This window comes from Trachurus trachurus (assembly GCF_905171665.1).
Source record: "Trachurus trachurus genome assembly, chromosome: 6".
Taxonomy (NCBI): Eukaryota; Metazoa; Chordata; class Actinopteri; order Carangiformes; family Carangidae; genus Trachurus; species Trachurus trachurus.
Window position 1 is genome coordinate 9031712 of NC_139897.1, and position 14932 is coordinate 9046643.

At 41.8% G+C, this 14932-nt stretch overlaps 2 protein-coding genes across 3 annotated transcripts; one reads left to right on the forward strand and one right to left on the reverse strand.

Annotated features, from left to right (window-relative positions):
• Nucleotides 1-758: 758 nt before the first annotated feature.
• On the forward strand, nucleotides 759-1808 carry LOC310987303 (endonuclease domain-containing 1 protein-like; the record flags this gene model as incomplete). The annotated part of the gene is made up of 2 exons (XM_083973501.1): nucleotides 759-1052; nucleotides 1203-1808. The coding sequence occupies 2 exons, from the start codon at nucleotides 759-761 to the stop codon at nucleotides 1806-1808; spliced, it is 900 nt and encodes a 299-aa protein (XP_083829627.1).
• A 1480-nt stretch (nucleotides 1809-3288) lies between these two features.
• On the reverse strand, nucleotides 3289-12832 carry pus7 (pseudouridine synthase 7). Of its 2 annotated transcripts, XM_083973018.1 has the most exons (17): nucleotides 12704-12832; nucleotides 12385-12501; nucleotides 11177-11473; nucleotides 10996-11080; nucleotides 10024-10143; nucleotides 9767-9911; nucleotides 8894-9005; nucleotides 8691-8768; nucleotides 8352-8480; nucleotides 7089-7214; nucleotides 6938-6999; nucleotides 6688-6848; nucleotides 6346-6472; nucleotides 5739-5840; nucleotides 5249-5378; nucleotides 4995-5086; nucleotides 3292-3781 (listed from the first exon to the last, which is right to left on the reverse strand). In XM_083973018.1, exons 1-17 carry the CDS (start codon nucleotides 12739-12741, stop codon nucleotides 3645-3647), a joined length of 2058 nt encoding a protein of 685 aa, XP_083829144.1. In that variant the 5' UTR covers nucleotides 12742-12832; the 3' UTR covers nucleotides 3292-3644. The 2 variants fall into 2 exon arrangements, with proteins under 2 accessions (XP_083829145.1, XP_083829144.1); XM_083973019.1 differs by lacking the exon at nucleotides 12385-12501 and having other exon boundaries at nucleotides 3289-3781; nucleotides 12704-12813.
• Between the last annotated feature and the right edge of the window lie 2100 nt (nucleotides 12833-14932).

The following is a 14932-nucleotide window of genomic DNA, read 5'->3' on the forward strand; positions in this document are numbered from 1 at the left end:
GGATCATAGCCTCTGCATAAGGGGCGCCTGCTCTACCCACTGAGCTACACAACACCCCATAAAACTACAGTGTTCTTAAAAAGTGGCTTCTACATAATGCTTGTTATGTATTAGTATTATTACATTTTATATAGCTATTTTATTATGTGTTCACTGTGTATAATGCTGCTGCACCATAATTTCCCAGCTTGGGATCAATAAAGTCTGTCTGTCTGTCTGTCTGTCTATCTATCTATCTATCTATCTATCTATCGTTAGCCCCATATCTGAGATGCTCACATGATTTGGTTCAGACAACTCCTAAAGAAGGGCAATTTTCACAGCAGACACTTACATTTGTAGTTGCAGGTATATCATAGGTGTTACTAGTTTCAAGGGCATATGGGAGCACTAATGGATCAGAGTCGCCATTAATGTTGTTATCTGTGCCTGTGCTCATCCTGTGCTGACACTGTCACACTGTTGTTGAGTGTGGTTGCACCTTAAGTGGGACTACTTCATGGTGTTTGGCAGCCTCACATAATTCCCGGCATAACATCAACCTTGAAAAGAGGTTTGTGAACTTGGCTGTGCCTGTGAAGGCAACCTGAAGGCAGGTCTTTTCAAACATGCTAATGGTTTTGGATGCGGAAAAGATAAGAATTTGCATATATTACGCTTGAGATGGTATGAGGCTCAGAGCAGGCAGAGAGTCCACAGAGCAGGACTGCTTTTCAGAGGGATTAAATGCACTTTGGGGACATACTGCACTTTTCGTCATGATTGCCTACAGAATATATCCAGGCCTCATCTGCCTGGTTATCGTTGGGATGGTGGGAGCAGAGGTGCAGGAGACCTTCTCTCCAGAGTGTAAACAGTTCCTGTTCATGGGCACGGTGCCTAAAGGGCTGGAGAAGCAGCCGTTTAAGAAGATTTGCCAGTTCTATGAAGGAAAACCTCGATTTGTGACTCTCTACGACACCTTCAACCACATCCCCGTTTACTCAGCGTACACCTTCAAGCGCTCAGACGGCTCCAAGAAGGTTGATGTGCCTTGGATGTATGAGCCACAGGTAGGGTTGGGTTTTAGATTTGCCATTTATCCCATTTAAGGGAATTCATTTTACACAGATCCTTCAGTGGAGGCAGGTCTTATTTGGTAATCTACTGAGTGTATGAGCAAATGTTTTGGTTTTTAATGATTAAACTGGTTTCCCTGGCAGCTGTCCACAGTGTCTGGGCCCAGAAACATGCAGCAGTTCCCTTCAGAAAACATCCACAGGAATTTTGAAGATGCTCAGGCCGTCCTCGACGACTACGGCAACACTGTGATCTTTGAGCGTGGACAGCTGAACCCAGACGAGCACCAGGCCGATCCTGGCGACAAAGCGGCCACTTACACGCTCACAAACGTGGTCCCTCGGGTCAGAGAGTTCAACGTCGGGCCCTGGAAAATGCACGAGCACATCATCCGCAGGAGGCTCAACAACTACTGCAGGGGCACGGCCTACGTGGTGACAGGCATCACCATGTCGGGTCACACCATCCGCCGCCAGAACATCAACCGCCTGGGCATCCCCACCTATCTCTGGTCGGCCTACTGCTGCGTGGACTTCGACCACAACGCCCCGTACTCCGAGCGCTCCAAGTTGCCGGCGTTTGCAGCGCACGGCCTCAACGAGAGGGAGAACAACAAGGTGCAGGAGATGACGGTGCAGCAGCTGGAGGATTTCTTGAAGAAGGTCACTTACGTCGACAACTCCTTCCAGATCTTCTATGACAACTGTGTGCCTCCTAATAGTGATAACAGTGCCCTGCACCAGCTCTGAGGTGGCTGATTTCATATAGCTTCATATTTACAGCAAAGTCAGCAGGATGCAGCATTTAGCAGCTGATAAGTCATTAATTACTGAATACAATGATTAATTGACTGATAATTAATAAAACTTGTTGCTGTCATGATTATGTTTTGTTTTTTTGTGCAATTTAATTTCTCAGATAACTGCTCAGGGGGTGCTTTAAGAAATAATTAAATAGTCAAGTTTTATTGTCTGCAGCTGAGATTTGCTTAATGCCTGCACTAATCCTTAACTTTATTGTCATCCCCAGCTTTAGTGTATTGATAATTCTTTCCAATTGTGTTGTATTTCTTGTGAGAAGCTTAACAAGTTTTTACTGCGTGTAGCTCACTATAACAAACCCACAGTGTATGTACTGTACATGGTTGTACTCTTCATTCACTTTATCTTGTGCCAACTCATCCCGTTAATGACTGGGAACCACACCTGCCTGTGTGGGCCTTTTGTTCAGCACAGACAGATTAGACCAACAGTTTTACATTTTCACATACCGCCTGTTAAACTGCAGCACTCTCTCTCCTGTCATAATAAGGCTCAAGAAACATCCAGAAAAAGGAAGCAGGCTAATTTCCCCATTCTGAATTTTCTTTTTCTTTTTATCCTGTAATACATTAGGACATTAATGTGTAAAACACTATACTTGTAAAACTACAATAGTAAAACAATAATGTTTTCTGACTGACCAGCATTAAAAAAAAAAAAACAGTAATAACATGGGTTAAATGTTTGAGGTGAGGAAATCCTGTTGTTTAAATCTGGATCATAAACAGCACTGGATGCCAATTATAAAAAGCTAATGGGTTTAAATAAAGTGAGATGAAATAATAAAATTTATAATATTTCTCCCAACAACTCTTGGTGACTCTGTTTATGTGATTCCCCGAGCTCTAGTCAGACCTGTCTGGTTGTGCTTTGGTACAGCAGGTCAGAGATGCTACAAACATTACCATCAAAACATAAAAATAAAGACATGGTCCAACATTAGGAGGGCAGACATGGCCCCAGGGTGAGTGATATGATCAGTAATCGCATTTAGTTTGAGAAGGCAGCTGGGTCCTGCCAGCTGGCATATGCCACAGTGCCAGATGGTCAACTCCATAGTGTCTGTTCTGACCAGCAGCAGACTGATAAAGAGCCCAGAATACATCTCAGATCCTAGATTATAAAGACACTGGGCTCTGACAGCCAGTAGAGGGAGACAGTGCAAGTCACATCAGTGGTAATAAGCCTCACAGTGGGGGAGACCCACCCATCCTTTCTGTAAACAAGGGTTAGTATTACATATAACAATTACTGAAACCCTCAGGATAGAAAGAAACCAAGTTAAAACACAGCCCCACATGAACAGTATCAAAAAAAGGATGAGACTTCACATGGTAAATTCAACCGTTAAATAATGTTTTAATTTCTTTCAGTTTAAAATTAAAAAAGCAAAAAAACTCATATCTTTGTACAAACAAAGCATGCTGATCCCTCTGTGCAGCAGAGTTTACTGTATACGTGAGAGCACCCTGAAACCACAGGGACTTAAATCACTGTCAAAAGATGCTGAATCACTGCAGCACAGAATCATTTCAGAGGAAGTAAAAACATTATTTAAAAAAACAAAACAAAAATAAAAACAGTTGAATAATGGTATTTGTTGCTCTTTGTACTTCAAAGAAATAACACTTGGGTTCATGTAGAACCCAATCACTCGCCCTCACACACGCATACACAACACATTTTAAACACTCACAACAGTTAGTAGCCACAGTAGACGGGTGCTTGCAGCAGCGGTCCTGTTTACACCAGTGTGCTTTTGCCTCAGTTGAACCAGGTGGTGTTGAGCTGCGTCTGCTTCTTGATGCTGGTGTCCAACTTGAGGACCTCTCGGATCGCCATGGTAGCATAGGTTGAAGGAGGCAGAGAGAACTCCATCCGCAGAGCCCGATACTTCCCCTCTGATGGGTGAAGGACACAGACACTGTATTAATAAGCAACTATTTGGTAATGTAAAATTCATTTCTTTGGGTTTGGGGACATAAGATATTCCTCATTTGTTCAGTCTCACAGGACAAAGAGGACCTGTGATGGACATTTTTATTTATTTTTATTGAGACAGAATAAATTAATTTCCACATTCATGCACCCTATATAACTCAATTTGTTTGTTTGTTTTTTTGCCTTTTTGAAGTCATGGCTGTCCACGATTATCTTGCAGGGCTGCAACTGACAATTATTTCCACTATGGGTTAATCAACTAATTATTTTCCACAAAGAAATGTGTGGAAAATGCCCATTAAAGTTTAAAGTCTGAGCCTGAGGTGACATTTCAAAATATATTGTTTAGTGCAACCACAAGCACAGTCCACAAGCCAAAGAACCAGTTTACGATGATGTTATACAATGGGCATTTTTCACTTTTATTTGATAGGACTTTGATCGACTGCTTTGGGGCAGACTGTGTCCAGATGGGATGTGCTCTATCCACTCAGCCACTGTGCACCCCATTCATGATGATGAAAGGCAGAAATTTATCACATTTAAGAGACTGCACATACACATTTTGGCACATTTTCCTGAAAAAAAAAACTTGCCTATCTCCATAGTTTAACAGTTTTTTTGTGGATTAAAACAGCATCAACAGGCTTTAGTTTACATATTTTCTTTTTATTTTACTTTTTTTCTTTCTTTTTAAAAAAAAAAATTACTCTGAAGATCTCTGCTGCATGCTCAACAACTAATTTGCATTATCTCACTTCTTCCTCCAACTAGCTTTGAAGTGGAAGCATATTTAGAGCTGCCCCAGAGACGACCTTCTTTACTGTAACCTGCTGCTACACAGCCAGAAAAACACAAGGTTGCATGAGAACCAAATCTGGACAAAAATCTGCCTTAACTAATCTCCTACAGTGTTGCACATAAACAATGAAAATATGAATATGTATATGTCTAATTGTGGCAGTATTACAATTCAGCTCAGCTCAAATAGAGTGTGGTCAAATTCTAATCTGTGTTTGGCTGCAAGTGCATAATAGCGCAGGGGATCAGTGTCCAACAAGCTGCATAAACTGATACAAAGACAATGCAGAGCAACAACAGAGTGTCCCTCATTTCCCCTCTACTGTCTGCAATAAATTCTCTAAAAAAAGAAAGAAAGAAAAAAAAGCTCACCTTTGTTGAAGACTGGGGCAGGTTTGTTCTCTAGTTTCTCAAAATCAGAGTGCACCAGGGAGATCCTGGGGTCGTCATACTGAATCACCTCCCTGCACACAGAGACACCGACAACAGCACACCAGTTAATATAAACTAAACTATATGGATTCAAGCACTGAAAAACTGCAGGACACTAACAACATCATTGTACTTGTAGGTGCATGTTAAGAGAATAAGATAGGAGTATTTCATGCAGCGAGAGGCCTGCTGACCAGCTGACATCACTGGGTCTGATGATGATGCGCCTGTAAGCTCCAGCCAGGGAGTAGTCCTTCACTTTGTGTCTCATGTTGTCGATATCCAGCTTGTCTGCAGTGAGCAGCTCTCTGTACCCTTTACCCACTGATGGAAAAACATAGCAATTAATTACTGATAACGTAACACAATTTATTAAGATGTGTAAAATGTCCCTTATCTTTCTACTCTGTTATTATCACTTAATATGGTACTTTAATTCTGCTGCTTCTTTTAGCCAGTTCTGCTATGTTTAAAATTTTCCTTCCCTTTCATGCACCTTTTTATGAGCAGTTTTATTCACACCATTATCCTTTCAAGCTTAAGAGTTTAAATTCCCTGGCATCTGTGTGTGTGTGTGTGTGAGAAAGAGGAACGATGTGTGATCACTTTAATGTACATTATCGGTGTTAAAACCACCCAATGTTATTTTTACAGCTGAAAAAACCACACAGAGCCGCTCCTTACCGTGGTGAGTTGGGTAGATGACGTCAAACCCGGGGAGTGGCATCACTATGTCGTGGATGGTGTGACTCTCTGCCTCCTCTGCAGACAGCACATGTGCTGTGGCTTCATGAACAGATAAGAGACGGTTATCACTGAGCAGCATTTTCTTCCTAACATCATGAGGCTGAGGATGCCACCTTCCTCAGGGACACTCTTCATACTGAAATCCCATGTTTAAAAAATGCATTTTACATGTCTGACACATTGGTTGGAAAGCTGCAACATCATTATCATATACGTAAATCCAATGACTAATTGGAACTGCTAATTATTTTATAGTTTTGGAAAACACTGAGTCATAGCGATAACACAGTAAACACTTTAAGTATTTAACTATGTAAAATGTGACAGACTGAAAAGAGGTGGAAAAGACCAGCCGTGCTCAGTCAGATGAGCAAAATCTACCTACCGCACCTCATAAAGTGTCACTAATTAACATGGAACCTCTTTTTTTCCTTTTGCCCAATAACTGATTAAAAACCAATTAAAAAACTATACAAATTGGAGCATATGCCCATTTCCCCAGTCATCAACATCAAAGAACTGAGAGAAAAGATGAAACACTAACTTCCTCTGAGCACCAGGTCGCCCTCCACAGCCTTCAGGCCGAAGGCTTCGATCCTCCGGCTCACCATGGTGTTCCACACCACGCTCTGGTAGCTGTGGATGTACATCAGACGGTTGTTACGAGGGATCTGGGGAGTGAAAGAAAAGAGAAGTCAGAGAGGGTGGAAACTTGTCTTAATGGATGGAAATAAACCATTGTTAATGTTTTAATGCTTTGTGTGTTCATCAACTAGCATCCTGTTTTATCTTATTCATCAACTTGGCCAATCTGAGCATTGTACTGTATGTCAGGTCATTTTGCAATAATTGTCCTTGCTACACTGTTATGAACAAAAAAACCAACCAGTCCAAAGGCGGTGACGACGTTCTTCTTGCCGTACATGGACAGGCCTCGCAGCAGCTGCCCCTCCACACAGCGTTTGTTGGGCAGCTTTTTCAGGGCTGCCTCTGGGTCCTGAGTCTTGGCCCACTCCTCCCTGCAGCGAACCAGGAACTCTTTCTCTGCTGCAGAGGGCAACAAAGGTGGAAGACAATTTTTAAATACTTGTATAGAGGGAGGCAAGACGAGTAATACAAATAAATAAGTGTGTTACCTCCAGGACGAGGCTTCAGAATCAAATCCACCACCTCGTTCCAGTCATTTCTCAAGATGGCCCTGTCCCAAACAGAAGGAAGAGACAACACCTGAATATTATCGTCCTTCCTGTCATATTTCATGCCAGTGCTTCCATGTCTCGCCCTCACCTGCCGACGTTCTGCGTGGGCACAGCCGTGGTGCCGAAGCGCTGCATGCCGTAATAGTTGATGAAACCCGTCTGCCTGAGGGATGTCATGGCCTGATGGACCTGCTCATCTGTTCCTGAGATGTTCCTGACAAAGATATTGACAAGTTGAAGTCAAAACGCAATAGACACATTGTGCTGATAGAGCATTTTTTTCTTTCTTTTTTTTTTTTTTTTTTACCAAATGTGGACAACAAGCAAGACTAAAACAAACATAAAACTGATTTCCAAATTTAAGTAAAATCCATGGAACTACACCCACAGATCTGGTCACTGTTAATACTATAGATTAGGCCTGGACATATTCAACACCAGGAGAATGTTCACACTGAGCTACCAGATTACTGCTGACTCCTCAGCCATAGTCTTGTAGATGTAGAGTTTAAAGGGATAGTTCAACATTTTGGCAAATTGGCCCATTGCCATAATCCCTATAGTTTTAGCAGTAGGTTCGTTACCTTTAATTGTCGGTGCAAGCTATTTTTAAGCGGCAGAGCAGAGCCGTGAGCTGCTCAGAGCTACGCTACAGAGGCTCATGGGATTTCTTGGTTTCCCTCTTCAAACTCATCAAACACACAATCCAACAACTCCAAAAGGCTCTGGTGGACAAGCTGTGACCTGCACAATCACCATGCTATGAGACAATAACAGAATGTTACCAGACAGAGTTATTTTCGAGGCAAATGCAGAAACTGCTTGCCGAAAAACTCACCCCGACGGGAACACACATCAGCGGTTTTGCATGAATTTACCTCTAAAACAACTCTGTCTCATAACGTTCCTTTATTATCTCATAGCGTGGTGAATGTGCAGGTCACAACTTGTCCACCAGAGCGTTTTGGAGTTGTTGGGTTGTGTATTTGATGAGTTTGATGAGGGAAACCAAAAAATTCCATGAGCGTCTGTAGCGTAGCTCTGAGCAGCTTGCACCGACAATTAAAGGTAACGAACCTACTAAACCTACCTCCTAAAACTATAGGGATTATGGCAATGGGCCAATTTGCCAAAATGTTGAACTATCCCTTTAATAAAAAGTGCATTTTGAGCATTACGAAATTAAAATATGGACAAATTTAAACATGATCCTGCACTGTGGTAAGGCAGTCCACAATTTAAACTGTAGTTGTTGTTTGTATTCGGCATTCCCATGTAGCCAACTACAAATTTATAAGGATTTCAGCTGCCTGGATCCTTCCTCCAGTTTACAGCTGACCAGCATCCTGACCTGATGACCACAGTGAAATGGTTTCCCTGCAGCTCCCCGAGCTTTAGAGGATGGTTTTTGTAGCTGAAGTTTCCCAGCTTCAGGTTCATGAGGCACTTGTTGAGGTGAGCCAACCTCTCGGCTGTGATCCTGAGGGGACACGGGAAAGATTTCTTTAATTACTGCTCCGGAGCCACAAGTTCATCCACAGATCGTATGCTGTTAACAGCAGAGATGCATCTAGCACTGATAAGATTAAACATATTCACCATCAGCCAGTCTCTATTTTAAAAGAGGATATGCAAAAATAAAACAAGCATTAATAAATGTAGCAATTTCCCTCCAGTATCACACACTCACTTAAGCACAGCAATCTCCTGCACGGTGATGGCTCTCTTGTCCTTGGTTCCCATGTAGGAAAACATGTTGGGCCTGAGCCTGGAGAGAAATGAGGTGGTTCTTAATCACATGCTACATTTCATGGAGCAAACAGACAGTTAAAGTGTTTCTGATTATTAAATAATCACTCTCTACAAAGCAGATGAAAAATGCAGTGATCAGACCTGAGGAACTTTGAAAGCACATTGATGGCGTCCATGGTGTCTTTATTCTCCTTGTAGAGGACAAAGTGGCAAAAACTGCCACGGTTTTTGGGCCAGAAGTGTTTTCTTGGAGCTTTTATGGACACAGAAAGAAATAAGTGTAAAAAATACTAAAATACAAAATCATTTCTCAATATTCCAGCAATACTGTGACACATATTTAACTTCCATACATTACTGAGGACAGTTACCTCAATGAAAACCAACTGCCAAAAACATCAGCTCTTAATCAAGATCTTAAATTAAAAGAGTATTTTAAGCACAACTAGTTACCAACACCCAAGTCAATGTGGGTTTTAAGCACGTCGTCTGTGCTATGTGGAGAACAGGTTCTTACCTGCAGTTGTTTTGACCTCTATCCACCAGAGAAGAGCAAAAGGAGGATAGAATAACGTTACTAAGAAGGAGATTCTTATGGACTATGGGGCGACTTGTCAGAGGGGAGGTCTCATGCATGGGCCTGAGAGCGGAGCGTGGGATTTCAATGGTTTATGCAACAGAGGTGCAGTTTGGTTGTTTCTCAAAGCACCATGATATTCTGTGTCTGCTTTCTTTATTGTCATTTAAAAGCTTTCGCTCTGACCAAAGCATATAATCTCAATGAGAGCATTCCACTGATAAACGAGATCAGTCCATCCATAAACAAAAGCTGCTGGTTGAAAAACTACTGTGAGGAAAGACCTGGGCAGAAACATGCAGGTGTGTTCATCATGCTCATGCACAAGGGCATGCATTGCAGCAAAGCAGACATAAAAGGGCATGCAATAAATGCACTTTCTGATTATTAATTAATTGATTTAGGGGTTACAGTCAGTCTCTCTCCTCTCTTCGTACCTGCTAGAGCTTTCTTCCCAGCAGCGTGATATGCCACTATGAACTTGCGGCCTTCCTTTTCTTCTGTCTTTGTCTCCAGACCAGGAAACTGGGTCTTGATGGCTTTGTGGACCAGTGTCCTTTTCTCTTTTGTATCATCTATGACCTACAGATATCAAGGAAGAAGGTGTGAATGTTACATAAACATTACATAAAGCTCTGAATGTTTTTTTTTTTTAACTCATGTGATTATGGGGATCCAGTAAGTGTAAACTCACCTCAATAGAGACATTGCTCTCTTTATTTTTGAAGAGCTGCAGGTCTCCCAGCTGCTTCTTCTGCTCCTCAGTCAGCACATCAGAATCCGTTGGTTGCTCCTGTACAGTCTCTGGGACATCCTGACAGAGAATAAACACATCAACCTTAGAAAGCATCATCTGACCTGATCCTGAGCTGGAGAAAACTGGTTCCTTCAATGTCAGTTATTTTCTAACAGTATTAAAGCAGATATCAGTGGAATGTTTTTGTTAATATAAGTCCTAAATAGTCCTATTTTCCGTCAGCAATCACTTACATGAAGTATTTCAGCCTAAACACGAGTCTCTCCGTCACTCTGCTCTGCTGTAACCCGAGGAGAAAATTTTCCTTGTGGGATACAAGTGTTATCCAATGAGGAGAGAGAACGGCATGAAGGGCTGTGTGTGCAGCCAAGGGATGCGCGTGAATGTGGTGACGTAGCACGAGGACCAATTGATGCCTGACAAGGGCGGGGGCTGCTAACTCATGGTGCGTTCAAAGAAACTCGTACTTTGTGTTTTTCCTTCCTGTGAAGTCATACCAGTTCGATCTGGTACGAGTTCACGGGTCGGAAGTTACGAGTGGCCGTTATAGGGAACTTTCACAGACAACAGGATGGTAAAAACACGAGCTACGGGTTACCTGGAACGCTACCAAGTCGTAGTTGTGACTTGAAGCTGTAACTTACGGTTTCAAAAGCCTGCCTTGAACGCAGCATTAGCCGAAACGGCCGCGAAGCTGATATCTGCTTTAATATCACATTTATTTACAACCATTTTTAATCATCTGCTTCTAACAAGTTCATGTGCAGTGAATTTGAGACTTGTCGACAAATTCTAAAATGTTTAATCTTGGAGAAGATTAAAGTCAGTCTGTAAATTGTGCTGATAAAGAGAAGAGAAGAGACACTTGTATTGAAAATTAATTCAACCCAATCCAATCTAAAATCTTACCTCAACCTCTGCAGGGATAGAGAGATCATCTAAATGCACCGTCTTTCCTTGCTTGCTGATTTCATGCACCACGAAATCAGAGTATCTGAGAACAAACCACAAGAAACGATCTGTTAAACAAACCAAACTGATTCATTTCGAGGAAATTGTGCTAAATATTTACCGACCCTTGAGGACAAACCTTTCCTTCAGGATTCCTGAGAAGCCTTCGTGGTCACTGACATACTTCAGGATGCCCACATCCAACTCAGTAAGACCGTGCTTCATCATATTGGCAAAGGTCTCACCATCTGCCTCTCCATCACTTGCTCCCCCCTCGACCTCCACCTCCTTGTTTTGGTGGGGCGGGCCTCCATTTTCGTGATCACTATCTACTCTGGGTTTCTTTGTCGGCGTGTCATCTCCTTCATTCTCTGGACAGCCTCTCTTCTCCCCGGCCAGAACAGGCACAGGTTCTGATTCAGCCATCAGAGCCAAGCTGGGACAAGGAACAGTAAAACAACATATTTTAATCTACCGTAAGTAAATAAACAGTGCATTTAGAGAGATACTCCACCAAGATCACAAGCTTTATTAAGTCTTCAACAAATTTACTGCTGATGTTTGTACTTTTATTAGGTAACCAAGGGGACATGACCTGTCACAAAGGACCTTACAGGATGTTTGAAAACAGTTATTATCTTAATCCCCTCGGGCCACTAGGATGTCACAAAGTCTCGCTCAAGTCATTCTTCTCCAAGGGAGGTGAGGTGATTTTACCATGATCGTCTTTGTTAAGTGGCTTTAATTTATATATAAAAAAAATCTACTCAGTGTGAATGGAGAGAAACATGTTACCACCAGCATACAGGCCCATTTATGATCCTTAGAACCCAACATGACAATGAGGGGGAAAAAATCACTGCCTTCAGCATTTATATATTAGTTTAGCAGTCTCTTGTCCAAAATGGCAAATCAAAGCAAGGAGGAAAATAGCCTCTCATCAGTTAGATCCATCTGTCACGTGGGCCGTTTACAGTGCTTGTAAATGGTTTGATGCTGCATGACTTTTGCATCCGTGCTTTACATTACATCACAAAGGTACTTAGGGTGTGGACAATGCTGTGTCACAGTGGACTGGACTCGTTTTGTAGTGTAACATAAAGTCACGTTATTCATGATTCACTCTTCACATGTTTATAAACTTTGTGGAAGTGTAAGGATGTCGTCATGTTAAGATGCATTTAAACCTCGCTGTAACATCATGAGTAGTTACACCATTTTACAACTACTTGGTTCTGTGTATGTGCAGTAATGTTAAAGTACTACAGTCGAACCAGTTCTAAACACAGCTGTTAATACTGACAACACTGACATTCATGGCCTAAAAAAATAATGCCACAGACTTACTGTTTATATTGATGAGGTAGCAACAACAGACAGCTGTGACTCAGGGAAACACGTCTCGTCTCCCAGCTGCTCAACACTTGCAGAGACCACTTCACGGACCAGGGCTTAACACAGGCACTGAGAAATATAATGAAGATACTGCTGAGCACTCAAAAGTTAGCAAAGCCGCTAGCGCATCGGCATGGTCCTCAGTGGGCACTGAGCAGGCTAACGCGACTGGCTGAGGCTAACGTGGCTAGCCGAGAAGCTAGGCTAAAACCTCGATGTAAACAATATGAATACAGTTGTTGTCTCTGCCCTGAAAGCTCACTTCACCTACCTGTGTCTGCTGAGGTTCAGAAGAGAGCGGAGCAACATTCAACGACAGCTTTTCCCACACGTGTGTGTGTGTATGTGTGTCTGTACTAGCCGGAAACGCATCCACACTAAAGCCCGCCCACTGGCATTATGTTTGGTTAAACGGCTGTCAATCACTGAGGAAGCGTTGAAGGGAGCCATGGGAAGCTGTTAGCGGTAAGTTTACTGGATGTTCTTGATAATATCAAAGTTACAGTGACTTTCACAATTTTATTTTTTATTGTTCCCTGAGACGGACAAAGGGTTTGAAATACTTCCAACTGTATATTAGTGAGGTTCTATGTGAGAGAAGAGCTGATTAAAACGCGCACAAAGAAAAAATAATTACAAAAGTTACTTTACTCACCTTCATTTAATCGTATAATCAGTCATAAATTCCCACAACAACGCTTGTGCCTTGTTGGAGGTGCAAAGTTTTACATATTTCCACATTTTACAGTTTTCTCTTCTGTTCAACCGTCCATCTCTCCTTTATCCGTGTTTTATCGTTTCTACCGTTTTTTTTTTTTATCCTTCGTTGTCAAGATAACGTTCTGTTTCTATGCACTACAGGAAGTAGATACGTGTAGCCAGTAGTTTTAAAAATAAGAGCCCATCTACACAAACAAACAGGAAATTACACAATAAAGGGTAAATAAAACAAATTGGTCCGTCAACACAATTAATAATCATAACCTACCTCTATTTCGGTCCTGAAGCTGACCAGGGGTCAGCAATGATATCGGCGCCGTGGCTTAGTTGGTTAAAGCGCCTGTCTAGTAAACAGGAGATCCTGGGTTCGAATCCCAGCGGTGCCTTTTAACCGTGGACACCCAGTCCTTATCCACTGACTCTAGTCTGGACCTATGGTCTGGACATGGACCAGGCAGGTGAAGTGAACTGCGATTGACAAATATCTAGCGAAGTAGTAATACTACATTAACCAATACCATAGACTGACCAATACACGAACTTCTTGTACGTTATGAAAAAAAAAATCCAATGAACCTGTTCTGATATGATGTTCGATTGCCTCTCTGCAATATTAGAATTAAGTTTTTTTTTTCTTTTCTTTTCAAGATCATGGTATATTATAGGCAGTTTTTTGTGTTAGGAAAAGACTGTTGCTGTGTATGGGCTAGGCCAGTGGTTCCCAACCTTTTTCTTAAATGTAAAATAAAATAAAATAAGGAACATCATAACTTCTTTTACATGAAATACTTTATTATATTTCAGTAATTTAAAGGCCCCATGCTGTGCACTTTTCTCTGGGTTTATTTACCTGCTGATATCCCTATCAAGATGTATCATTGGTTTTGAGTACCTGTGATCTGCTTAATATCGTTTATACTGCCCCTTTCTGTTGCCTCTTTCTGGAGCTCTAGCAGGCACAGGTCATTTGGCCAATCAGAAGAGAGAATGAGAACCTCTCCTCTGATTGGCTCACTGTTTTTGAGTGGCATGTGGTCGGACCAATCACAGGCAAGTATCTGAAACCTAAGCTGCATTCATAAAAATTGAAAAAAAACAACTGGTCAGGGTGGGCGGAGTTACCTTGTGTGTGACATCACAGAAAGTAGGAAGTGCTATCTGCTCGTCTTAAATAGAATGTTCCTACAAATGGGCGGTGTGTGTTTCTCCGTTTATGACCAGTTTGATGCATGGGGCAGTATATACGTGGCCCAGAGACCTCCCCAAGCACGAAAAAATAACCAAAATCACATTTTTCATGCCATGGGGCCTTTAATAACAGCATGGAACAAACAATCAGGAGAACCTGTGTATGATTAAATTAAATGCTTAGCCTACTCATTTGTTTAACATTTTAATTACATTAAAATTATGAAACCCCTTAAAATCAAGAGGGCTTCGCGACCCTCCTTGGATCTTTGGCGCCCCCCTTGGGGGGTCCCGCCCCCCAGGTTGGGAACCACTGGGCTAGGCTATGGCATAAGTTTAAGTCGGTACTGAAATGCATCCAAATGATATTTTTACAAAGAAACATATTGAGAAAAATAAATTAACTGGCCACCTAATATAGTGACATGTAGCCTAAAAAGGTCTTGTAAAATATTAAGAGAAATATGTTTTGCCATATACTTGACAGAGCCAGGGTGTTTCATATTATCTTACCAATTTATTGTAGGGTATTTTAATGGTGATATTGTGATTACTTGGCTCATATAGCCTATATTGAATATAACATCAGCAC

Bases quoted from the DNA above. Each gene is read 5' to 3' on its own strand.
- pus7 (XM_083973018.1), bottom strand. From the start codon at position 12,741: ATGTTGCTCCGCTCTCTTCTGAACCTCAGCAGACACAG. The intron at 7,000-7,088 runs GTGAGGGCGAGA...TGTTTGGGACAG, and splicing joins CCCACGCAGAACGTCGGCAG to GGCCATCTTGAGAAATGACT. The intron at 6,473-6,687 runs GTTGGTTTTTTT...TTCACTCCCCAG, and splicing joins TCGTCACCGCCTTTGGACTG to ATCCCTCGTAACAACCGTCT.